General features: G+C 47.0%; 1 protein-coding gene across 10 annotated transcripts in view; it reads right to left on the reverse strand.

The window, feature by feature from the left end:
* Positions 1-757: 757 nt before the first annotated feature.
* RABGAP1L (RAB GTPase activating protein 1 like) overlaps positions 758-25924 on the reverse strand; it is a 247593-nt gene continuing 222426 nt past the window's right edge. For 9 of the 10 annotated variants that reach the window (XM_075422625.1, XM_075422622.1, XM_075422626.1 and 6 more), the window contains 7 exons: positions 19980-20072; positions 12048-12158; positions 9667-9771; positions 8362-8445; positions 7821-7892; positions 6266-6463; positions 758-5923 (listed from right to left, as the gene is read on the reverse strand). In XM_075422625.1, the coding sequence (XP_075278740.1) occupies positions 5768-5923; positions 6266-6463; positions 7821-7892; positions 8362-8445; positions 9667-9771; positions 12048-12158; positions 19980-20072 (819 nt within the window). In that variant the 3' untranslated portion in view covers positions 758-5767. Of the gene's footprint in view, positions 5924-6265; positions 6464-7820; positions 7893-8361; positions 8446-9666; positions 9772-12047; positions 12159-14486; positions 17224-19979; positions 20073-25924 lie in introns of those variants that run through there. The other variant, XM_075422632.1, reaches the window with a different exon arrangement.

A 25924-nucleotide genomic window follows, 5' to 3' on the forward strand; every position in this document is an offset into this window, starting at 1 on the left:
AAACAATTCTGTAACAATTAAAAAAGTAAACATTTGTTGTGACCATGTACATTGAATTGCACTTTTAATAACAAGCATTACACTTATATTTCCATATTATACTTTATATAATGCGTGGATTTGTACACAGGAACTGGCAGTACTGAATTGTTCTCAGGTAAAGGTCTGACATCACTGCGATGCTCGTTTTACCTAACTCTTTAGGAAAGTGTATTTTATGAACTTGGGACACACCCAGGTAATAAATGCAACTCTGGAACTGGGAAACTTCATTGTAAGGGAGTCAGAGCTTTGGAGCTGCTCTTTGTTTTCCACGTGCTGAAGCGAATCCACCTTGAATGGCAGACTCTGAGGGGTCCGGATCATGCTTGATTAGGCCCTTTTCTGTATTCACGTGCTGTCTTTTCCCAGCTCAGAGAAGCCGGAGAATCTTCTTCCGTGGGAAAGCAACAGTTCCCAAAGCTCGAGAGAGCTGCTGGCACAGCTTTTGAAGGTGGTATCAGCAGCAGCGCAAGTCCAGGAATTACTGGAAGGAGGGAACTGGAATCTGGAGAAAAATCTGAGAATGTCTGCTCTCGTTTGCATTGGTAGTATCATCCACGTATTATATAAAATACAAAAATAAGAGAAACTGAAAGGAAATCAGTACAGCCCAGGATCCTGGTGGTATCAAATCACAAATGAAATTTATGATACCAAATCCTTTTGATGTATTTATCCCCTTGAGATTCAGTTTCCTATATATTATTCTATATATAAGATATAGTTTTCCAAAGATACATATATATTCCTTTACAGGTTAAATAAAAGCAAGTCCCACTGAATAAGAAAATAAGAGGAAGTAATGTCCTAATTCTCTACCCATATCTTTTTTTTTCTTTTTCCGGTAAAAATAGTGTGAAATACATTCAGTAGCAAAGCCATTGGAATCCAGGAGAAATGGAGAGCCCTGTATTCCTGGAGGATTAACCTGTACGTGTTAAGTCACAATCCTGAAATAAATGACGTAGACTTCTGACTTGGGAAAGACAAGCGCTTCATCGATGCTGAGTATTATTTATCCAGTCACAAATTCTTTGAATTTCCCCAAACCCATCTATGGATTAGCCCAGTCTTAAAGGCATCGGTGAGGTATACCTAACCTAACTGGAAAGGTCCAAACTTGAGTGCTTCATTGTGTCTCCCCTTAGTATTCTTACTCGGAAGGAGGCGGTGGGCCAGCTCCCAGTAGGATGTCAGCATGACAGACGGAAAAATAATGCAGTTCAGGCCTTTGCGTTTGCAAGCAGGCCGTGGCGCCTGGCGCTGTGGGTCCTCCCGCCCTGGGTGCGCCCAGCGGTACGTGTCCAGAGCAGCCGGGCGCAGCGGCCCGGGCGGCAGGGCTCAGCTGTAACGCAGGCGCGCTCGTCAGCCAGAACGGGCCCTCCGTCTTGAGAGAAAATCCCTGCCCCCGTCGCCACGCTCCGTAACGCGCTAAGGTTTTCTCTCTAGCAGTTGGAAGAAAACCAACATTGTAAGATAAGAGCATTTCTGTTTTCAGTGCCGAAGGTATTTAGGCTTACTGGATTATGCAGAAGTATGCCAGCTCTCCCTGAGTCTAACAGTGAAGCAAAACAAGAGGTGCAGATTCTCCCACACGCAGAAGTAGTTTCATGGATTTCCCTGCAACGACTTAATAGAAGGAAGGGAACAGCCCTACCTTTATCCTGTGGAGAAAGCATGACTTACATAGCTTCTGAGTTTTGATATTTAGTGCCTGTAAGTTCAGGTTTTTATTCACTTCTAAATGGCCACATTCAGTCAGCGAGTGACATCGTGACTCTGAAGTCGACGGGATACTTCATGCTTTGGCAAGGGGCTGAGCTGTGCTGTTCTTGACCTCCTTTTCCTCTCCCTCTCCCCTTGTAAATCAACGTTTTTATTTCAAGTTGTTTTTAACACAATGGCACAGATGAAAGCATCTATCTTAAAATAAATTTCAAGGGCCAAGGGAAGTCCTTTAAAATGTCTAACAAGGAAAAAAAATTGCTTACCTATGAAAGCAATTTAACTGAGCTGTAGCAAATTCTACACTGATTAACGGGCAGGACAGGGCTGTGTCCGTCAGCTGGCAGTATGGATCGCATGGCTGACTACCTCTCCTGAGACTGGTTTTACTAAACATTCATGCATATGGACCTCAGGGATTTTGCAGTTTCTTGGATTAACAACACGCATTGTATTTTCTATTTTAGTGTTTTTCATTCTCTCTGGGCACATTTAGAATTTGTTAAACTAAGTTAAGTCCTATTACTTTAGAATATTAAGCTTGATTCACAAAGATAATACAAGACTAGTTCACAGATGTACCATGTAACTACATCAGCCTTGCTTCATTTATCCTGTAAAGTGTTACAGTCAAAGGAAACCTGTAAAGTGTTACAGTCAAAGGAAAACCAACTTCTTTTTAAAATGAAAAAAATACTTTCCTCCCCCTCCCCCCATATTGGGCATCTCAGGAACAGATCAGAATCCAACAACATAAAACAGTTGTACTAAAAATATTCTTTGGAGGTTTGTCCCTAATCAAAGTAAACACTTTACTTTAGAACTGTGCATCCGGAATAGAATTAAAGAGAATAAGATTTTGTTCTGCATCTATATTTATAAAATTCAAATTACTTTTAATAGGTTTGATGTGGACATGTAGGTTAATACTCATGACGAAAATATTAAGCACCCCAGACTGAGGAGCTAGGTTAGCTGTCCCAGTGCCACGCGTCAGTAGCTGTTTCAGCGAGACTTTGACCATGTTTCCTGCTGAACAGCTAAGCTACGAGCCAGCTGTCCCCGACGGATCACTCGGTCAGGGATAGGTGTGCACGTAGCTCTGTCACTACACCCCAGATCTGGCTCCTCGCAGGAAGTGAAGTATCCCAACAGCGTGCGCAGTCAGCAGGTAGAATTTTAGCTTGCCTGGTTTAATCCTGCAGTCTTGCTCCTTTCCTTGTTTCGGAATGTAACTATGCTCATTCATCAAGATGACGCCACAGAGCTATTTTCTTATTCTTTCATTAATTCTGAGAAGACACAGTTTTCACATAAATATCACCATTCCAACTGCCACTGCTACAAACGCTGCCTTGGATCTACAGAAGGAAGGTGAAAACTGCTCACTGCCTTGATGTCATTGCCAAGAGTGATAATGCAACCACTGCCTCCCGAAACCTTTTTTTGCCAATGATGTACGTCAGCCTCCATCCTACACGGTTCTGAAATCATCACGGCTAGCAGGCAGCAAACATGTTTTTGTCACAGAAACTCAGCTTCCAAGGTCAGAGAGCTGCTACGCTGAGAAAGATGGTGTTGTGTCAAAGCTAGTTCCAGGAGACACGGTGAGCTGATTTAACAGCTCTTTTTTGATGAACGGGGGAAAGTCCCACTCCCATGATCCGCTTGCACTCATTGGACCCTTTGAGATGACTGAACTTATTAACTTGGCAAAAGACTAATGAGCAGGGGAGAAAAATCCACCCACATATCTTTTTTTTGTTTTGTTTTCGATCATCTCCAGTAAGTGCCACAACAAGGACAGGGCCACGACTGTACAGCGGGGAGTTGGGGAGTGAGATCTTTGAGCAGCAGCGAGCTGTTACGTTAACTCAGCTGCTCAGGGAGTCACAGTCTTAACCACCATTTATTATTATTATTATTATTATTACTGTTACTGCATTTTTCCAATCAAGGCTTTAAATCCACCACTTCTAAGTACGATTTAAGATAAATGAAACGAGAAATTCGGACGCTTGTCAAACCACGAGTGTCACTCATCGGCACAGTACTCTCAAATTAACAATGAGATGTTGACTGGGTATTCTTAAATGTCAGTTCAAATGTATCATGCAGTTCGTCTCGAAGCAGGACTGGCAAGTGATGACTAATGCCAGGTTTAGAAGTCAAGAGAATGGAAACATTTATGCAAATATTACGAGCAAGAAAGTGACCAGGGAAGAAGATCTTTGTTCGTATTTGCAAAAGAAATCCCTTCTGCTTTTTCCCCTCTCTTTTCTCACTGTAGTAGTATTTCCAGATAATCACTGTTCTTGCAGGTACATTTTAAAATATTAACATTTTTTAACTCCTTACTCTGAGAATTTTGTTGTAGGATAGGTGTATCAGGGTAGTGATTATATTTTGATCTCTACTTCAAACAGCTGACTGCCTCTCAGAGTCATTCCTTTGGCACAGGAAACATTAAATTTGCACTACCCTGTTGAAAATAACTCACAATTGTGCTTGACAACAAAGGACAAGATGGGTATCATTAAATTTTATTGTACAAAACCGACAAGATATGGCAATCCTTAGAATTAAAAAAAAAAGAGATCAAAACAGAACTAATGTCCCTGGAACAATTTTGTAAATGGAACAATTAATACACAACCTTTAGTCCAGTAATGATATTTACCTGCAAGACCATCTAGAGACACGACAGGTATAATTAAAAAAATATTCTGTCAGTTCAAGCAATAGTTTAATTTTCCATGAAATAAGTATTTCTATAAACGCTTTATGTAAGGTCAAAACAAATGCTTTTGAATTTTCTTACCTTAAGAGATATAAAACAACCAGACAGGTTTGGGAATCATCAGAGAAGTCTACCCCACGGGAAATTCAAGGTTTTGTATTCCACTTCAAAATGTTTGTTTTTATAAAAATAAGCAATACCAACGTAGCATTTCCTAACCAAATACTTCTAGCAAACAGATCTTGCTGCTGTGATGTTTTATTCATCAGTGCAGCACAAGCCTTTGGGGGGTTTTATTTGATACCTCATTTCTGTGTCAAATTCAGAACTTTAACACAGACCCAGGGAAGGGTTTTCATTGCTCTTGTTCGCCAAACCTACCCTTCATTGCACAGGATTCACAAAAGGTCAAAACTATGCAAGGTCCTTACTCTGCTTCTCAGACAAAACATCAGATAAAGGTTGAACAGTCTTCCCTTTATCCCAGTGGAAGGAATTATTTCTTGGAATTCTTAGTATAAACAGGAAATAAAAAAGGGAACTAGATAACTTTATGTTAAATTCCAGTTCAGCTGTAAATAGCCGTTAAACAACAGTGCTACAAAGAACTGCACTACTTGCATTTCTGCAGGAAAAAACCACCAAAACTAAGAAATTATCAGGAAAGCTCATAAATGATTGTGCCAAGAGAGCACACGACTATCTTTGCTATGGCCTAAGCTTTACAAAAAGTGCTTCTCTGCAGGACGCGGTCACCGCGATAAACTTCTGAGATGCTCCCAGGGCGTAAGTTATCCGAGACACCCGCACACACACGAGTACATACTACACTGTGCTTTCTGTGAAGAGATTACGCTCCGGTACTTTACATTTTCCATCCTCTCTCTCCCTCCAGAAGACGAAAAAACCTTCTATGCAAGATAAAAATAATTTTGAATAATTAGTCATGTATTAAAGACCTAGTTTTGAAGTATTTATTTAACATCTAGTCATATAAAATAAAACGTATGAAGGTATCAGAACGTGGCTTTCAGCAAGGCAGTTTGGGAAGTAAGAATCCAACATAAAACAGGAACTATTTTTTCTCCCTTTGAAAAGGGGGAAAAAAACACATCAGAATGAATGAGAAACACCGAAGAATTTCACTTCAAGCCTGCGCTCCTGCCTCTCGTCCTTGCCCCGAGAGGAGAGGCCCCCGGCAGGGTCCCCCTGGGGTCAGCGGCGGTGGTCTTTGTGCTCTGGCAGCGGGTCTGGCCGGGACTATGTGCTGCCTTCCTTGGGTGGCACGGGCGGCTGAGCCTGCGCCGGCAGCTGCGTGCCTGCCGCCGTTTTGATCGAGTTCAGGGTTTTGCTAAACCAAGAGTTTTTGGCAGCTTGGATTTCATTCATAAGGGCTCCTCTCTGGTGCTCCAGCTCCTACGAAAGCAGAAGAGTCAGAAGCTATCAAAACCCAACTAGTTCACAAAAAAGCATCCTCAAACTCGGCCCCTGCAATCCGGCACTTTCCTTGCAACCTCCCAGGCACTGGGGAGAGAAGACGGATTGCAATAGTGGAAAGAGCAGAGGATATTTAAATACACAGAGGAAAACCTCTTTTCTTTTTTTTTTTAAGACAAAATTGTTCTGGAAGTTCACAGGTATACAGTGGTAGAGCTATATGCTCCTTTTCGGAACAATTTCTTGCATGATTCAAAATTCTTTTGGACGGAGCACAGCGAGGCTGAGGAGACCGCCCTGCTGCACTTGGCTTCCACGTACCTGAATTTTGCACTTGGCTTCCACAAGCTGCAGTTTGGTCTGTGCGAGTTCCAGCTCCATCTCTCGCAGCTGCTTCTTCAGGGCATCCTTCTCGTCATCCGTTTCCAGGCCTTTATTCTCCCTGCTCACAGCAGGCAGCTTCAGCGCTCCCTCCTTACTGAAAATCTCACTGCAGTGTTTGCAGGCCATCACTTTGCCCTGAAATGCCCAGAAAGCTTATTTTTAACCCAGGTTACAGAAGTTGCGTGCTTCCTGAAGAGCCATTTTTATGTTAGACTCCAACTAGCACTGCAGTCTTCATATTTGACATGAAAAGAATTCGAGAAGTCCATGCATGAACAATTTCCAGGGTATATTAACTAGTATAAAAATTCCTGAAATCTACTTTGCACGCTGTCTCAGCACAGAGACACTGCGCCTGGATTAGAATTACTCGAGCCTTCTTGCCACCAAAGCTTTGTAGTATTTTGCAGTATTTATGCTAGCACAATTCAGAAGAGTAAATTACACTGCTGGGGCTTTTTGTCTCCCATAAAAGTGCTTCACCAAATTAATACAGATTTTGATACTTGTAAAGAACACCAGGCAGCTTTTCCGTATTTGCGGAAGGAAGCGAGGCGCCTGTGCTCACTGCCAGGGCCCACGGTCCTGCGGGCTCGCTCAGCGTCGCAGCGGAGGGCCCTCCTCGCCAGCCACGCCGCGCAGCCAGCAGCCAGGCTCGCAGCCAGCTGCAGCGGTGAGCCAGTTACTCGTGGCTGCAGATGCAGCACGGCTGGCCTGGCTCGCGCAAACTAAAATGGGGTCCTGAGCTAATTCTGCAGATTGTAGGAACGTCGATCCTAGAATTACTTTTTTTATCAATAACATAGAAAGGTCACTAAAAAGCAAGAAATCAGGTTCAGCTTGAGTACTAAAGAAACAACTGGAAGCTATAGCAGAGGGAAAACAAATCTGCCTCCTGAGTAGTGACAAAGCAGAGGGATGGAATCACTACCCGATCGGGAAACGTCTGCTTCTAGCGCAGACATTCCTGGTAAGGGGGTTTAGAGAAGGGAGAGGAACTGCTATGGAAATTGTGGGGACGGCCCAAGCTGTGTCAATGCCTTAAACCAACTCTGCTTAAATTCAGAAACCCAAACACAAACATTGGCCAATTTGGCCAGTTCCGACCCCTCCCCTGTGCACACTGGAGAAGCAACATGGTCTTTCTCCTAGAGAGCCTTTTTTTTTTGCCCCCACTTCATTAAAACAGCCAAGTAAATACTGTTTCTCTACTTTTTTTGCTAAAAGCATACATTTCAACAGGAAAAAGAAAAGCCAATTAATATATGCATTTCAGTTGGAGAGTTCCACCCTGTCTGATATAAAGAACCGTGAAAGGAAAGAAACTCTTTCATTGTTTGTATCTGATGAAAAATGCATGTGCGGCTATCGGTGCAGCTGGGTGGACGCCGCTGTTGTGCCATGAAGCACCAGCTCACACTTTGCTCTGTACCCCTGGCATTTAGCAATACCGGCGCTGGAAACGTCCCGTATGTGGAGGCATCGTTCTCACCTTCACAACTTCCAGTTCGTCCTTACTGGCCGCTTGTTGTTTTTCCAGCCTGGTACTCAGCTGGGAACAGATCTGGAGCAGAGAAAGCAATCTCTTAGCTAGCTGACTACAATAAAACATAACCTGTGCTTTTTAACAGTGAATTTTGTTAGAGCCAGCATTTCTTAAATTTCATATGCATTCCGCCTTAACAAACCCACTGCTGCTGCTAATGAGACAGAAACACGTGGCAATACTCAGTACAGGACCTGAACACAGAGACTGGAACATTTTGTGGATGAACTGGTTTAAAATGTTTACACCGTCACAGGGTAAAGAAGCATTCACCCTACGGTACTAAAATTAGCTGAAAGACAGGTTATTCCCAATTCCCTAAATTAGGAGACTCTTGGGAAAAGGACAAAAAGATTTGTGACAAACTGCAATGCTTGCTCTCTGAAAGCCCGGATCTTATTTAAAGGGTGAAATCTGCAACTCTGAAAATTCAGCTCTCGGAACAGGCTGGCAGAAGAAATACGAGAAAGCGTCTCTAGACCAGTACCTGTTTGTACTCTGCAATAATGGCTGTGGTTTTCTTGATCTCAGATTCTGCCTTCTCCAGCTGCTTCCTGAAGACCTCCTTCAGCTGGGAATTGAAGGAGAGAAGTTACACAGCACGCTGAAAGAAGTTCTCAAAATGCATCATCAGATTGTTCTCTCAAAGTCCTGCTGTGTTTCCAACAGTTCTGCAGCTGCTTCTTACCAAACTCCAGTTCTGCAGAGAAGTCTCTGACTTACTCAGTACACAAATAGTTCTTATATTCAGTTATAACCAAAAAGTCTATGCTGTGATACAGTGCATCCCTGCTTCGAGAATTCTCCTGTAGGATAATTCTCTTTCTCTGTGTTCAATGGTGGTACAGCATGGTCCACAGAACAAGAGCATTACTACTAAGCAGGTTTTACTGGTTTTGGTTTTATTTTTCTGCATATGGCCACAGCAGGGTTGGGCAGACAGATTGTTTGTTTGTTTGGAGATGGGAGAGGAAGAAGAATCTCTCAGCACCACCACTCTCATCTCTGTAGCAGGAAAAAATATCTGTTTTGGTTCGTGGTGCTGCGTTACGATACACCTAACTCATTCCTCCGCCATTCAGAACCACTAAATTTTGAAAGCCCTTTCAGAAGGAAGAAGACCTCCACTGCCTTGTTTATAGCAAACAGAGAACTTGGCAACCTCCATTTTAGAGACATAAAGAGTTTCCATCTGATTGTTGTAGGCACTGCTGGCAAAGGGCAAAAATAAAAATCAGGGTATCACTTTTGAAACATCCTTCTGTGCATGTCAGTGTTCAGCACGCTAGATAAGTAGGATTAAAAAATACGACCGAGCATTTCACAAATAAATATCAAGCCAGGCCTAGCCCACAGAATTCTCCCAGCCCTCAGCTCTTCTCCTGCTGGTTCTAGCTTCAGGCAGGAACGGTCGTGGCTTTATTTCAGTGAACCAGCAGCTGAATCCAGAACGGCCTCTTCCAAAGCACCAACTCCCCCAGCTCCCTGTTTAGGTAATTAACAGGGGGCTGGCAGGGTGTCCTCAGCTGCGACTGCTCACCACCACGGAAAATGGTTATTACAATGCTGGGAAGGGGATAAGGTATGGAAAACCGAACATTCAGAGCTCAAGTAAAGGAAAACACGGAAAAACATAGTTTTTAAAACAAACATTTACCCTGCCACTCTGAATTTTTAATTGCGACTGTGTTTTGAAGATAAAATCCTTTCTGCAACTGCAACACGTTCACACTTCTCTGCATATCCTTTTGCTTGCATTTCCTTGCTAAATGGGAAAGCGGCAGTGCCTTACCTGAGCAGTTTCCTCTTCCTGCTTCCGTTTCTCTTCCTCAGTCTCCACCAGCTTCTGCTTGGTCAGGAGAAGTTCCTTGTTCAAAACATCCGCTTTGTCTTCGGCCTAGAATTAGCAGCACTGATGTAAACCAGGCGTTCTCTGCGCCTACACAAACTATCGGCATACACACCTCGGAAACACTGCAGGCTCAGGGGCTAGCATTGCCTTTTCCTGCCCTCTGATGGCTCACCTAACCTATTTTTTATAGGAAATTCCCTTTTCAAGTAGCTATTTTCTAACTTATTTCATTGTGTTTCAACAACTGTGCAAAAAGACCCTTTTGCCAAATGTTTGCCTACGCCCAGATGACAACCAAGCACAGATACAATACAAACCTAACACAAAAAATGACGGATAGAATATTTTTGTTGGGAATAACATTAATCTAAGCGAGGGCAGCATGATTTAGCTCCTGTGTGACTTCAGACAACTCATTCCATTTTGGATTCTGTAAGCGGGGACACCAGATGCTGCAGAAAACGTCAGGTGCCTGCACCACGCCCTGCAAAGTGTTTGGGCAAAGACAAACAGGACCACCAAGTAAAATGGTCTGCGGAGTAGCGCCAGTAAGTATGACCTGGAGAAACCTGACACTGCGTGTCTACTGGAGAATATGAACTTTCTCCTTTCTTCGAAGGGCCAAGCTTACGGCGAGACACACTGGGAACGGTTTGTTTTCGTGAGGACTATCCTCACTGATCACACCAAGAGAGAAACCTGTTGCTCAGCGCCTGGAGGTATTCTGCTGAGCTCCCCAGCTGCACCACACCACTCCTGCTCAGCGAGAGGCTGCTAGAACAGGCAACGGCTGTGGTCAGATAACACTCAGTCTGCTGAAAATACAAGAGGCAAAATGGCACTGTAACCAGCAAACAAGAGTACAGAACTTGTCTCCGAGTTGGTTTTCTACCACTGCTGGTGGTATTAGCTCATCTGTCTGCCACAGTGTTAGCTATTAATGAGGGTGTGGGTGGCAGAAGCCACGACTGAAGAGGCGGGTTGAGGATTCCTGCATGGCTTAGTGCGTGTATGGCTGCACAGGAGACAGGCAAACAAGCAGCAAAAGAACGGAAAATCAGACTGACATCTTACAGCAAAAGAACTCAGGGCTTACAAAGATATTTTTGATAAAAGACCTCTTTAAGATAGGCTTTGAAGGAACTACAAATCTTTCCTCCTTTTCTGTGTTCACTCCAGGTTCCCCAAGCACCTGCACAAAGCCTCTCCTTCCATGCCAGCGAGCTGAGGCGGGGTGTGGGAAAACCTCACAGAGCCACTCTCATCTACAGAAAGACTGCTAAAATGCAGGAGAGCAAGGAATGGGACTGGCCCTTGTCGTGACACTCGAGCAGAAGCGAGCACGGGCAGCAGCAGGTGTAAAGCTGCTTTACGTGCAGCTGCTCCCGGGGAAGGCAGAGCACCTCACCACACTGCTTCTGGCCTTCACACAAGATTGCCCACTGCGTCACGCCAAGTGCATCTCTGCCTGCGTCTGCTCGCCACGACAGCTCAGAGCTTTAGAACCACACGAATCCGAATCAGCGGAGCTGAACTGTCAAGGATCTGCCTCAACAGAAAGACAAATTGCACAACTGTGGTCATCGATGTTCACAATTCTGAGGTCAGATAAAAAAAGCCGACTGACTACAGGAAATCAAACTAAGAGGCCCTTGCAGTAAAAGATTTTATGTTATGAAAGGCACTACATCCCACTGAGCAAGGCACTAACCACGAGGTGTGGTGCAGGATGGCCTTCCTGTATTTAGTACCTTAATAAAGATTGTTACAGCAATACTACACAAAACAGCCCAGAGAGACGAGGGTTGAATGCGTGGTGCTCTGACAGCCGTCTCTGAGATCAAGGGCTCCGAATGCTGCTGCCCTCCACATCCCAGCCTTCACGGGAATCAAGCAGGTCCCAAAGGACACTCAGGAGCCCTTCTGATTTTTGGTGCCACGCCACTTCATTATCTTTGAATTTTGTTGGCTGTCATTCAACTTCCCTTGAAATTCATCTTTCGAGGAGTATGTGGTACCTTTTTCAAGTCAGTGTTTGTTCTTTGGTATCTCCCTAAAGGTTATGGCTTACATTTTCTAAAAGAATCCACAACAGAGCAGCTGTGGTCAGTGTCAGCAAGACACCGCTGTGAATGCCTACAGCTGCACACGTGTGGAAATCCAGCTTTCTGACTGCAACCAGGAGCGAGGCGGTTAGGTAAATGAAGGCACAAATAGTTCTACTTTTAATGTGGTGTTGGTGCTTTCACTTGAGCCCAAAGCAGGGCTCCCAAAACTGGCATTGCCCAGCCTGAGCTGGGCCCCATCTCTGCTGGTGTTACCTGGTCCAGGTCATTCCGTAAGGCAATTTTGCTTGTTACGAGCTCATGGGCAAGGTCATCGTTCTCCTGCTCCAGCCGCATGCTTGCTTCTTGGAGCCTGCGGTTTTCCCTCTGCAGAAAGAAAGGAACAACCAGAAAAGGAAGTTAATCCTTATCAATATCAAAGAGCAATAAGCCAGTATATTGTGTGTGTAAAACACCGAGAAGGCAAGAGTGCACATTCAGACAGGACGGCTGCTCTGGGAAACAACAGTGAATTAAGCCAGCGGTGCAAATGCAGCGATTCCACTTACATCCCAACGGTTACGTTTGTGTCGCAGAAGAGACACTGACTGTAGGGTTTCTCTGTCAAAAGTAAACACAGTCCTCTCCACAAAAGCACCTGGTTTCTGCTTGCTCACCATCAAAAGAAACCAGGAAGACAAAATCCCACCCAGCAGCAGTGAACAGGGACCAGTTAAGAGATACCCATGTTTCCAATCGAAAGTAGAAAGCTGTCCTGCTCTATTTTACAAAATTTTGTCTGCAGGAATCGGTACAAATTGTCCTTTTTGTTGATGATGCAGTGCCAACCTCCCATCTTCTGTGGGACCAGCACAGAACAGCGTTTGGCAGGGAACTCCCCACAGCTCGTACAATCTGGGTCGCCATTTGGGCGCTTTCTCTGTACCGTGCGCCGGCACCAGCGGTGCCCATTTTACAGGATATCTGCGGAGAAACAGTGCCAGATGGAAAGGGGACCTCCCTCCCCGAGCACAGCCCCCAAACCCGCTCGGCGGGCAACGCACGGCAACGCGAAACGCAGACCTTTGGGACTGCAGGCCCTGGTCCTCGCTGCACCGCTCTCCCTGCCCGCTCCGCGCGGGCAGAAAAGATGACGTGGAACGCTAACTAGAGACGGTAAGCACACAGGAGAAGGATGAACAGTAGTAATTAATGATTTTTAAAAGTCAGTTTCAGTGACTGTTCTTCCAGGGCTGAGAAGCAGAATCATATCCAAAAGACGTCTGTGGGTCACGGAATTCCAGGAGTCCACATCAACTCCCCGTCTTCGTCTTCAGAAGAATACAGCCAGGTGGGACAGACAGAGGTGGCCTCCTCAAACGGATTTTCAGACAGCAAAAAATATGCTGGCCTTCGGTCACACAATGACCGTGCATCTTTCATAGCGAAGGAGACTGCAGAGGGAATCTGTGCGCTGTGGAAACTCAAGGAAAAATACCAAGTCCACATGGAAACTCCTAGGTGGAGGAACAACAACCTACGTGCTGAGATTTCAAAAAGGACCTGTGCTCACTTGCCAGGTAAGTTATGTTCTCCAAGAAAAAACAGTAAAAGTGAATATGTATCTGCACTTAAGAGAGAAAAAAATTTCCTGGAGTTGTTCAGTGAATGCCTCCCTACAAAATGCGATTCCTTTGCAGACGCACATTCTTCGCTTGTCTTCGCTTCCTCCTGCTCACCAGCTATGCCCAGGTAGTTTCTTCTTTCCAAACTCACCGCTGTGAAACTGCAATTTTCACTTCTGTTGCAAGAAGATTTTGCATGCTTGTCTTACACAACAAAGGACACGTACAGCTCTGAGAGGATGCCAGAAAAGGGCTCTGGTGTGGGAGCTTCCTCCGCGGCAGGAAGCAGAACCTCTGCAAACGCTCTCTCCCTAATGTGACCCCATTGTGCAACCACACCGTGCACTGCCCTGCACAGGAAAGTGTTTGTTTCCTTTCCAAAGCATCGTACTTTAAATAACTTGTTTTGTTACAGAAACTGTAAGTAAAATACCTTTGCTTTAACACTGCGAAAATAACCGCTGCTGAAAGACGCGGAACTTCAGAGATCTTTTTGATTCCAATTGCACTGTACTCTGTTTGAGACTAGGAATTTTTAAAAGTAAAATTCTTCTGTAAGGTTAATATATACTTTAAAGTGTAAACCCAAATTGCAGTCAATAATAATAATAATAATAATAATAATAATAATAATAATAATAATAATAATAATGGCTCCAATGTGTCTTTATTTCTGTACATTGTTCAGACCACCTTGGAAATGCTGATTTTTACAGACACAGCTCTGCCAGCGAGCAGCTGTCAGAAAGTGATTTGAGCTCATCTGAAAGCTGGGAGCAGATCAGGGCAGTGTTGCTGCCAGGTGCTGCAGCACCGACACCTTCTCATCGGGATGTTGCTAGAGGGAGAAATCAGCAAATTCTTAAGACTCCCACAGAGGAAACCAGAAAGAAGTTTGCTTTAACATTTTTGCTATGCTTTTGCCAAAAGCTTTGGTGTCCGCAAAGCAAGCCGCGCAACGTGAAGTTCAAAGTTCCTGCTTTGCATTCGCAGACAAGTGGGTAAGCAAGCTACGTGGTTGGAAATGCGCTATCCTCCTCTTAAACTAGAATTTACATGGCCTGTTGTTAGTAAGTTAAAGATCTCTTACCTTGGGCATCCAGTCAATAGCTAAGAGATGTTTTTATCTCGCTCACCGTACTTTTCATTCCCAGCTGGAAGTCCCTTACAGGGCCACCTTCACTCTTCCTCCACCCCGGGCAGTATGCGTGATTACACGGTTTGTCTTTTGCAGCTCCTCCCTCCACATCTAGCCCTGAAAAACTGCCTCCTCCCTCGGGAGGAAACTCTTAATCTGCTCAAGTCTAAATAAAACCTAACGCCACACAGTAAAGATCAAACCAGCAAACAGCGCTTTCCATACGCAGCAAGCCGCTTTCAGTGGCGCTGCAGTATTTACAGGGCTCTATAAAGTACCACTCGCAACGGCGTGAAGCTCAGCGGCTGGAGCTGGTTCCTCACAGCAGGACTCGCATCGCAGGCGTCAGCCAGCCAACCTGCCAGACCTGCGAGCCGTCCTCGGGGTGAACGGCTTCCTGCCCTGCCTCTCCACGCCGCCGCCAATTCACTGGCTACAACCACTGCCTTCTTTTCGGCACTGCCCAGCTTCTGCGCTCAGGAAAGGAAGAATCTTTCCCAGATTCCTCCCCCCAGTTACAAAAGGCAGCTGGGGAACTCTGGTTAGCTTTTAAAAGGAGGATACTGCATTTCCAAACAGGACAAACACCGCCGATACATACAAACACAAATCAACTTACCTCCCGTAAAGTCACAGACCAAACACTGCTTTCAACCATTGGGGTAACGACAGTGAAAACAGGACATAAAATAATTTTTAATACCAACAAAGACAGCCAAAAAAAAAAAAAAGAAGTTGCGGATTCTTCAGCGGGTTTTTGGTTCTGAGTTTTAAAGAGGTTCTGCTCCAGCTGCCATCCCACGCTGGATGGAACACAGGAGGCAGATCTGCGAGCGGTCGGCGAGCCCCAGCTGAGGAGGAGTGAAAGGCTGAACTCCACCCTCCGCTCGCTCGCAGCCGGCAGCACGGAGCAGCTCCTGAGCAGCTCCGTGGCGGTGATGCCTCCTCACGCGGGGTGCAGCCAGTCACAGACCTTGTTCAGCAATTCGGGGTCACACTGTCTGACGAGCAAACGTCCAAACCCCGGATCCTTGGGCGCGAACGGATCCTCGGTGGTGGAACGAAAACACTGGTTAGCCTTCGCTTTTCTGGATGTGAGCAAACTGCAGTCTTCATCAGCCCGCTGAGGAGCTCTGAAGGAAAGCCCTGGGAACTCCAGCTAGGAATGCAAGAGGCTTTTATAGCAAACTGTCCAGGAAAACCTCTCGCGGGAAGCAGCACGGAGGCTCCTGGAGGTGGACTGTGTTCTCTCTCTGTGGACTCTGAAGAAGCGCTCCCAAAAGTGCCCCCGCACACGTTTTAGAAACCACAAACAAACAGCGGTCCACACCAAGAGCTATCTTACGTTTTTCCTCGTGACGGTTACCAGTGATTTACCGTGACTCTGAATAAAAATGACCACTGTATTAATTTCTGCTCCCATTTCAAACACGCAAAAGGCTATTGTGTCTAAATTACACATTTATTCAGACAGACAGCTGCCCCACTGCACCACAAGGTCCACAGAGGAGGAGACGTGTCTACCCTCACAACAGAACTGCGTGCAGAAGCAGGGTTTGCTTGCAAAACTCCAGCCCTTCTCTGCAGGGTTACCTCCTCTTTATTCTCAGCCGAGAAGTCTCAAGCCCAACTCCGGCAATTTCTCATCAAGTCAACCCAGACCCTGTTACACGAGGCGTCCTCAAACACAGAAAAAAACCCCACAATATATCAAAAAATATCAGTCTGAACTATATTGCTACTTTTTCTGCACATGCAACTCACTTTTCTTCCTGGCTTCTATAGGCAATTTGCAATTTATTTTAACCGAAAGTAATGAAATCTGGTGACGAACAGCAATTTAAAACATATGTAATTTTGCAGCTTTTAAAAATCTGACAAAAACGAGAGTGGTGATTTGTTATAAGCAATGGGAAATAAAGTGAAAAGGTGTCCATAGAAAAATACATTTTTCCTAAACAACACTTGTAAATATGGAAGGAAACAAACTCCAAAAACAATGACACTCTTTAACACTGCTCTTTTGGTAAGCCAGATCACACCCAACATGTCAAATACATGCTGGGCAGGCACTCCTGGGCCACGTAACGCAGCTTAGGGTAGCACACGACTTTCACCTGTCAAGAAAACGCGGCTCGTTCATGGCAGGCCAGATGCTGCAAGAACAGCCCTTTTCGGGGAGAGCCTGGCATCAGGGGGACCGAAGAGCACCCCATCTGGCGTCAGGGGACTGGAAAGCACCCTGCCCAGCCATACCCAGCTGCCCGCAGCAGGAAGCATCCCCTGCCTGGCGTTTCTCAGGAGGCTGCTCAGCCCCACTGTCCCCATGCTCGGGAACACCTCTGGGACCCGAAAGCCGGAAAGGAGATGAACGAGCATGCTGTGCTCTCATCCTGCTCTGGTTCGGTCCTGCTCTCCCTTGGATGCTGGGTGAAAGTCAGGCCTGTACACGAGAGCTGCACCAGCTCCCACGAGTTCTCTCTGCTCTGCTCTCAGTGCAGCGGGGATGGAGCAGGAGCAGAGCACAGTGGGGATGGAGCAGGAGCAGAGCAGCGGGGATGGAGCAGGAGCAGAGCGCAGCAGGGATGGAGCAGGAGCAGAGAGCAGCACGGATGGAGCAGGAGCAGAGCGCAGCGCAGCAGGGATGGAGCAGGAGCAGGAGCAAAGCACAGCAGGGATGGAGCAGGAGCAGAGCGCAGCACGGATGGAGCAGGAGCAGAGCGCAGTGCAGCAGGGATGGAGCAGGAGCAGAGCGCAGCGCAGCAGGGATGGAGCAGGAGGAGCAGAGTGCAGCGCAGCGGGGATGGAGCAGGAGCAGGAGCAGAGCGCAGTGCAGCAGGGATGGAGCAGGAGCAGGAGCAAAGCACAGCAGAGATGGAGCAGGAGCAGAGCGCAGCACGGATGGAGCAGGAGCAGAGCGCAGCGCAGCGGGGATGGAGCAGGAGCTGAGTGCAGTGCAGCAGGGATGGGTCCCACTGCCAGCACAGCGGCTGCTCCCCGGCCAGTGCAGCTCGTGGTCCATCCCTACTCACTCCACAGTCCATCCCACCACTTCCACTGAGGGCCAGGTCACAGGCAGGTGTCTTACTCAAGAAGTCCTTCACCACTGCAACTTAGAACTGCCAGCATCTCTGTGGTCCTGAAATCTCTACTGGCAATAAAAACTGTAACATGCTGCAAGCAACAAAAACTCTAAGAACTATAAAAACTGTAATAGATTGAAAGCCTATTTCCTTCTTGACCTGTAAGAGGAATGTTCTGCAGGGATCTCCACGGCAGTGATCCTGTCCAAGAAACATCCCCTTCCTGAGCAGGAAGCCAAAAACCCATTTTGTTCTGGGAAGAGAAACTGTAAAATTGACAGCGATGTAGGCACCCAGCGTGCAGGAGGCCAGAAGGAGCTAACAGCAAATCTGCACTCAGAGGCAATACTGGCTTTTCAGCAGCGCAGACTCAGTCCCTGCCCAAACCAAGCCCAGGAAGGCAAAGTCTAGCACTGATGCTGCCAAAACGAAACGGATTTCTGAATACACGGGCTGCAGAGTGATCGTTTAAGGAACAAGCAAAGTTGGCTCTCCACTTTCTGCCTGTGAGGATCCACACAGCTTGCATTTCTTGCTGCCCTCTGAAAACGCTCTTGAAATGTCGATTCCTGCCAACCTCAGCCTGACACACTAATCAAATCAAACAAGCATGACAAGGAACAGAGAGCACCTACAAGCATTTCTCCATCACACCCATCAGCTGAGGAATGCGTCCGAACTTTGAATTGAATGTGCAACTAACCAGTTATGGGGACTCTCCCTAATCACAGCACCACTAAGAGGATCAGACCCAAACCAGCCTAATGAAAAAAACAAAGATCACACGGTGAGTTGCAAAAGTGCAAGCCAAAACCCCAGGCTGTGGTCGTGACTCACATAAACAGCGGCCAAAGAGTCACTTTCTGTATCCTCATTTGCAGCTTGGGGATAATGTTCTTCACCGTCCGTCACCCAACACTAACTAGTCAGTATGCCTCCACAGAGCTTTAAAGAAGCGTTGTTTGTTTTCTAAGTAGTATCTTAATTCCACAGCACTGTAAGTGAACCACTGGAAAAATACTTTGTCAGCAGTTAATCAGCAGCAAATTGGGGGTTTTTTTCTAAACAGGTCATATTCGCTACTGGCTCTCCACTGCTACAGCAGTCCCAGTTCTCACAAACAATAAAATCTACACCCTTTGACATCAAAAGAACTACATTCAAAACATATTTTTTCACAGGTAAATACTTTTTTAAAAAAAAGTCAGTTTTACTTTGCCTGTACCTGTAACTCTGGTCACATTTGTGAATTATGGCACAGTCCTTCACTACAGATTTTCATACTGTGGCTTTCTGAACACGGTGCATTTGCCTTGTGTTCACAGACCACGGAAACCTGTTGCACACTGTGTGATGATTTACTACTCCGCACTCCTGGTAGACTCCGTACCAACTGCAATGTCACTTAACATCCTAAGGCACGATGAAGAACAGCAGGAAAACAGTACAGGTATAGGTAAGCAATGCCAGTTCCCAGCGAACCTGGGCACTGGGCAGTAAAGTGCTTCCTCTCTGGCAGCTTCACCTAAAGAAAACCGGATTTTTCAAAACAGGGTAAGCAATAAATGGATCCTGAACACTAAGTGAAGTATATGCCTAGAGGCAGAGCCTCCGTCACACAACAGTCTACGGCAACGGAATGTAGCAGTGACAACAAAAGCAAATACATTGGAAAGACAAGCAATGCTTCCAAAATTAAAGAACTATTCTTTTTTTCATGAACTATCAAGCTATCATATTAACAACTGAACCTTTGTTTCTCCGCCGCTTTAAAGCAGGGTATTTTTTACTATTAATTCTACTGCAGTAGTACCTTGGGAGCCCAGGAGACCCCTGGGTCCCATGGTACTAGGCATTGTATTCACAAAAAGTTAACTAGCGCTTGGTATGAACAGAGATGAGTACAAGGGTCGTATCGGTCAAGGAAGAGCTCATCTTCCAAAAGTCTCTGTGGATGCCACTGCACACAGCTTGTGCTAGAGCAATGTGTGTTTTCTCCTCTGTGTGTCTGCAGCTGAGAATCACCCTTTGTTTCTGCGTCTCATGAAGGTCTCCCGTAAAAGTGCAACAGCAGGAGAGTTACCTACAAACATATAAACTGAAAGAAGACAAATGTTATATGTGGCTACTTGCAGATGTCTTCAGAGTTACAAAGCGTGACTGACACACTCCTGGAAAAAACACTGAGCGTTCCAAGTGCTCGTTCAAGAAAGGGGATGAGTTCCACCTGCCGCTCGACCTCCCTACGGCTGCAGCGGCACAGCCCAGCGAGGGGAGCGTGCCACGCGCACCCCTGCCCCCGAGGCACTCCGCCGGCAGAACCGCTGCCCGCACAGCATCGCCCGCGCAGCATCGCCCGTACCTTGTATCTGTCCATCGGGTCTTCCTGCTGCAGCTGGCTCTCGCGCATGGTTTGGTACTCTCTCTCATATTTCTTCAGCTTTTTTGTTGGCACCTGTGGAACACATTTGGAAAACAGGCATTTAAAGATCGGGAGCACCGGACAGGCTGTCTGCAAGCGCTCCTTGCAAACAGGGAGCCAAGGACGTGCTGGAGAGCCACTGCTGAATAACGCCGCTCCCCACTGCCCCCTGGCCATGTCAAACACCCACCAATACAGTTCGCATCGACAGAAATCTTCCTGCGCCTACTGTTGTTAATTATTCAAATATTTACAGGAAAACAAGAGTGAAGGAGAGACATTTTAATAAGAGCAACAAGGAGGAAAAAAGCGTGAACGTGAGTGAGAGAACAGGGCGGAGGAAAATACGCTTTGCTAGGTATGATTCACCAGAACAACGCCTTAGCGAGAAAACTGTTAAAAGTGAGATGAAAAGGAAGGCGCGTGCATGCAAAAGGGCTGGACAAATCTCTGGGGGAGATCCGAGTAATAGCTTTTATTGCTGAAAGAGTATTAATGTCCTCGTTATGGCTTGTGGCCGATGCGCTCGTGAAGTCAGGCATCAGCCTGCTCCCAGGCAAAGGCGGAGACGCTGCAGCACGCGCTTCCCGCTGCGGCAGGGAAACAGCGAGGCGACGGCGTGGAAATCAGAAGAAAATTGGGTGAACAACCACACAAAAAGGTCAAGTCCCAGACAGCTTGATTCCTGGGAAGCCACAGCTTCGACTTCAACCACGGTACACAAAGAACACCTGTGGGGTTTTAAACAAAGCACAGAGCTCCTCTGCTCTACTTCCACCTCCATGCAACGGGCACAAACTGAAGCACAGGAAGTTCCGTCTGAACATGAGGAAGAACTTCTTCCCTCTGAGGGTGACGGAGCCCTGGCACAGGCTGCCCAGGGAGGTTGTGGAGTCTCCTTCTCTGGAGATATTCAAGACCCGCCTGGACAAGGTCCTCTACAGCCTGCTCTGGGTGACCCTGCTTCGGCAGGAGGGTTGGACTGAGGGTCACCCCACAGAGGTCCCTTCCAACCCCGACCATTCTGTGATTCTGTAATTGGGTACCCTGTGCTATATGAGCAATCCCACCTTTCTCTGGAGACCTCTGATAGCAGTACTCTGTCCCCACCACACAACAACAAGAAACCGGCCCTGCTAAGTGTCGGCTCATCTGCTGGCAGCCCAAGGGACCCCGAACACCACGTGCCGTTGTGAAGTGTAAAGCACAGGCTTCTCCTGCGTCTGTCACGTACGCATCTGTCCCCCCTGCCTCTGCCAACCGCCTCCAGCCGACGCCTGGTGTGAGAACGTGCCACTGTCACCTTGCCTTAGGGCAAAAAACTACTGCCCACAGGCAGAGATAGATGTTTACATGTCGCTTTGGTGCTGTTTTCCCTTTATTGGTTTTCAGCCCAATACCTCCTTCCTCTGCAACAGAGGCAGGGACCAAGCACGTGCTCAGCGTTGCTGCCGAGGCTGCTGGCAGGCACAGGCAGAGGACGTGAAACCCCTCATCCGAAAAGCCCAGCGCACTGGGAGCACTACTAACGCAGCACTGATGCACACAATTACTGATGAAATCTTAACCCAGCCCCCCTAAAGAAAGCAAAGAGAAAAGAGTAAACAGAAAAACATGAAGCGCTTTGGACAAACATACGCGAGATTTTCACTTTGATGGCTAGTAATAGCACAGAACACAAGGAAATGAAGATGATCAAACCGGGGTGCTTTTTTACGTTTCAGCTGGGTAACATTCAAGACGCACACCCAGCCTGTTTTATCTTGGCTACACCTTGAAACTGTTGAGGCTACTTAATATCCATGAGTGGAAATCATTCCAGAGTAGTACTCTCCATGCAGCGAACCAATCCCACATCCGAAGCCTGACCTGTTCCCTCTTTCCACGATTCTTACTGTGGTCTTATGCAGAGAAGCAGATCAAGGCTCCCAGGCTGGGGTGTTACGAGGACACCCTCCAAACCTCGTTCTCCGGGGCTGCTGGGAAGTTCTGAGCTCCAGTATGCTGCCAGCAGAAAATGAAGATGAAGATGAAGAGAAGAGAAGGGAAGAGAACCATTAAGGTTGGAAAAGACCTCTAAGGTCATCAAGTCCAACCACGAACCCATCACCGCCATGCCCACTAAAAATGTGCAACACAGGTGTAACTTCGAAGATGATCTGTTCAACCAAAGATTGTCCTGATTTTTGATGCTTTTCACTAGGACTGGGCAAAGCTGTGAGCAGGACCCCACACAGGTCCTCAGTGGCTGCACGAGGGATCAGGTCCCTCTCCCCCACTCCAGGAGCCACCCCCAAACACTGCGGCCGTGCCCTGGGGTGAGGGCATGCCCGGCACGCTCGCCAGCATCCAAACGGCGTGCCAGCACTTTCTTGCCAACGTGAACCGTAAATAACCCCAGAAACAGGGATCAAACCAGGAATGGTGGAAGCACCAGGGTGTAAGCACCACTCTGTGACACACAAAACCACTGCCGTGCTTGTTGAAAGAGCATCGTGGCTTGTGCATGTTCATATCTATTCATGCTACAAGCCAGTCTTAACTGGTCAGCAGTACCTAAACACAGTGAAGCCTATTTTTAGGAGCTGGGGGAGGAGGAATTCCTACCAGAAAAGCCATCCATACCTATCCACTTATGGTTCAAAATACAAACTTGAGCAGGTACGCTTTGTAACTTAGGCAGGGACTGTGCTGCACTGTTACTGCCTATTCAGCCATGTTACTCAAAGGAGTTTGATCATTTATTACAGCGCTTTCTTCTTCTGGGTATACACTGATAAACAGAAAAAAAAACAACTTAAAAGCCCATTTCCGTATTTCCCCGATTTAATTCCCTGAAACAGTTTGCGAATTCAGCCAGGGACTTCTCTGTAAGCCCGTTCGTAAGTGAGCGCACAGCGCTAGCTACGCTTCCATCTTCACGGACTGCTCCTGAACAAAGCGTGCTCATAAATTTTCTGTAAAAGCTTCTGCAATATTGATTCCTCCTTTCTTCAGCACCATGGGGTATATTGACTAGAACTGATGGTTATCAAATTTAGGAGACTCTTATGGTTTAGAAACGTTGCTCATCTGTTTATCTCAGTACCTTATCTCCTCAACTCGTTTTATTTTATTGTGTTCAAGCGCAAAATCATGTCACAACTTGTCGTATGTACGCGCAGAGAAAGCCATGCAAAGCACCTCCATAAAACACCCCCACAGAGGAACCAAACAAGCAAAAGCTTTTTCTGAAACACTGCACCGGGTGCTTGATGGCCCTGCCGCAGCGAGGTGATACGCGGCAGGTGAGGAACAGAACCGCTTTGTTTTCAGCTGCCCCCCTGTCCAGACAGGGCTGGAAAGATCTGTTCCGCCTTCCCCTGGCAGCGTGCTGAGCATCGGCATCCACGCAGCTCCGGGGGACCTCTCCCTCCCTCCGCGGTTTCTTCCGCTGTTGACAGGCAGCGCAGCCTGACCTTGCCGGATTCATAAATCACCCAGCTCCGGCTCCTTCCTCCGCAATGTTTTATTGCTCTAATGAAGCACGAGCACTCAGAGGAGGCAGTGATCATTACGTTCATTTGACAGCCAAGGAAATGGAAGCAGAGATGTAAAGTGATTTCCTGAACATATTGCAGACAGTCAGGGGCTGATCCAGACAGAAAAATCCCATTACCTGATTTCTAATTTCCAGCACCGCCACAATGCCAGACCGAGTATCTCTTTCGCGGAGTCCCGCTTCTTTTCTCCATCTACCACTGTGTAAACTCTCAAAAAACATATTGCCCCATCGCACTAACAATATAACCAATATTCTGTTGATCTCTGCACTCTTCATATTTTTTCCTCTCTAGTTCTCACCTCAGTGTGGAATGAAAAAAAAAAGCAGCCGATTAACAAAGTGTGCCATGCTTTCCTTCCCGTTTTTTCGAAGCAGATGTGGGAGACTCCTGAGCTTGCTTCAGGCGAGCACGGATGGCAACCGTGGACACTGGCTGCAGCTTCCATCCACCCACCATGCACATCCTGGGCCACAATGCCCGCGGTTTGCCCAGGCTCTTCCCACCGCAGCCGAGCAGGACATTTCCTGGCGCCCGTGGTGCCCGGGAGCCCAGCTCAGAGGTGACAGGACCAGCCCGAGCTCAGCCCGAGCTCGCTCAGACCTGGCTCGGCTCTTGCGCGCTGCCAGGAGCCACGGCTGCGAGGGCTCCCGCAGACCACGGCCACCTGGGCCCCTCTCCAGGAGTCTGGGCATACCTGATTGACTTCACATTATGATCTGAAACAGTACTAAAAGGGACTGTTAATTCCAAAAAGGGAGTTAATTCCAAAAAGGACACTCGGTTCTCCAAAGCGTGTCACGCCAAGGCCGTAAGCTTTGAACTGAACCTCAGACAGCACATTAGCGGCTACAAATTTCAGATCACACGCACCGTCTTCGTTCACAAAGTTGTTGAATCAACTTGTTCTAGTTAATACTTCATATTTAAAAGACAACTAAATCAGGTTCAAGGAAGGATAATACAGCTCTATTTAAACACTTTATTAGGCCAATTTAAGACTTTGATGTAACAAAAACATACAAAGAAACTTAACTCCGTGCTCTGCTGGTCTGTGCAGTCGTTGCTCTGCATCACGGTATCATCCTTTTCCGAAAATGTCATTGCCAAAAGGCAGGAAGTATCATTTTGCAATGTCTGTCACCAGGAATAAGATTCAGAAGTGGATAAGGAATCCCTTTTTCTTTTGGGAGGATGCAGGGATGGAAAAAGAGAGAACAAACGCCGCAGTAACATGCTGACACAACAGACTTGTCTCTCGGCTCTGACTTTAGAGAGGGCGAGTGGGATGTCACACTCAGATGTTGTGCTACACAACCCGAACAACGGTATCTCCAACCAGACCTTAGTCACAAGCACCAAACCTGAGAGGAAAAAGGGCACATAGTCATTTCTCACAAATCTCTGTTTGCACTGGGTAATCTGCAGAGAAGGAAAACCTGCAGCGCTCATTCGCAGAAAAAACACAGGAATTAAAATCAGCTGCTCCCTAAAGAAAATTCACAAGCTGGAACACAGCTTGAAGAATTCCCACCTCCCCTTCTGTCGCGGTGCGGCGAAGGGCTGGCTGCTAACACGCTGCTTCACCGCAGGTCCGCCAGCCAGCGGAGCAGCCCTCAGCGGTGCTTCACCCAGCTACAGCATCCCATTCAGGACCCAGACAGCCCTCGTGCTAAAACACAACAAATCTCATTAAATCTCATCTCACACCTGGTTTGGGGGCAACACGACCGAAAGGTTTTTGTGAAGCAGCCTCGTGGATGTCATCTGATTTGAGCACTGTCCTCATCGCAGCCTGGCTTTGGGCGAGCTCGGGCTCTCCGCGCAGCGGAGAAAGCAGGGTCCACGGTGCTGGTACCCCGCTCGGGCTCTGCACGCAGCACAAGAAAAGCCCCGAATGTCAGATGCTGTTTCACCATCCGTGCCAGCAGGAAGGAGATGCTCCCTGAAATTCCTTGGAAACGCACGCCATGTCGGAGAGACCGTCTGCTTGGCGCGGGGCTGTCTGAGCGCCTGCTGCAGAACAGCCTCCCAAAAAGAACTGACAGAAATGCTCCGTTTCTACCAGCAAAGCAGCTTGCTCCACACCAGCAGACCGCAGCATCCCTTCCTTGCAGGGGGAGAGTGTTCTTCCTTCCGCAGGTCACCTCGTTGCCAGCTCTGTGGGTGTCAGAGCTCCCGAAGAGAATCTTCAGAAGTACACAAATCCAATTTGAAAGCTGGCTGGTGCCAAGGAAACCAACTTGGCTGTGAATTTTTATTTTTACTTAATTCTTCCACATCAGTCCGTTATCAAAATATCTCAGCTGCAACCGAGACACCCACAGGAATTTATTAAAAGCA

Source organism: Opisthocomus hoazin, chromosome 6 (assembly GCF_030867145.1).
Source record: "Opisthocomus hoazin isolate bOpiHoa1 chromosome 6, bOpiHoa1.hap1, whole genome shotgun sequence".
NCBI classification, from domain to species: domain Eukaryota; kingdom Metazoa; phylum Chordata; class Aves; order Opisthocomiformes; family Opisthocomidae; genus Opisthocomus; species Opisthocomus hoazin.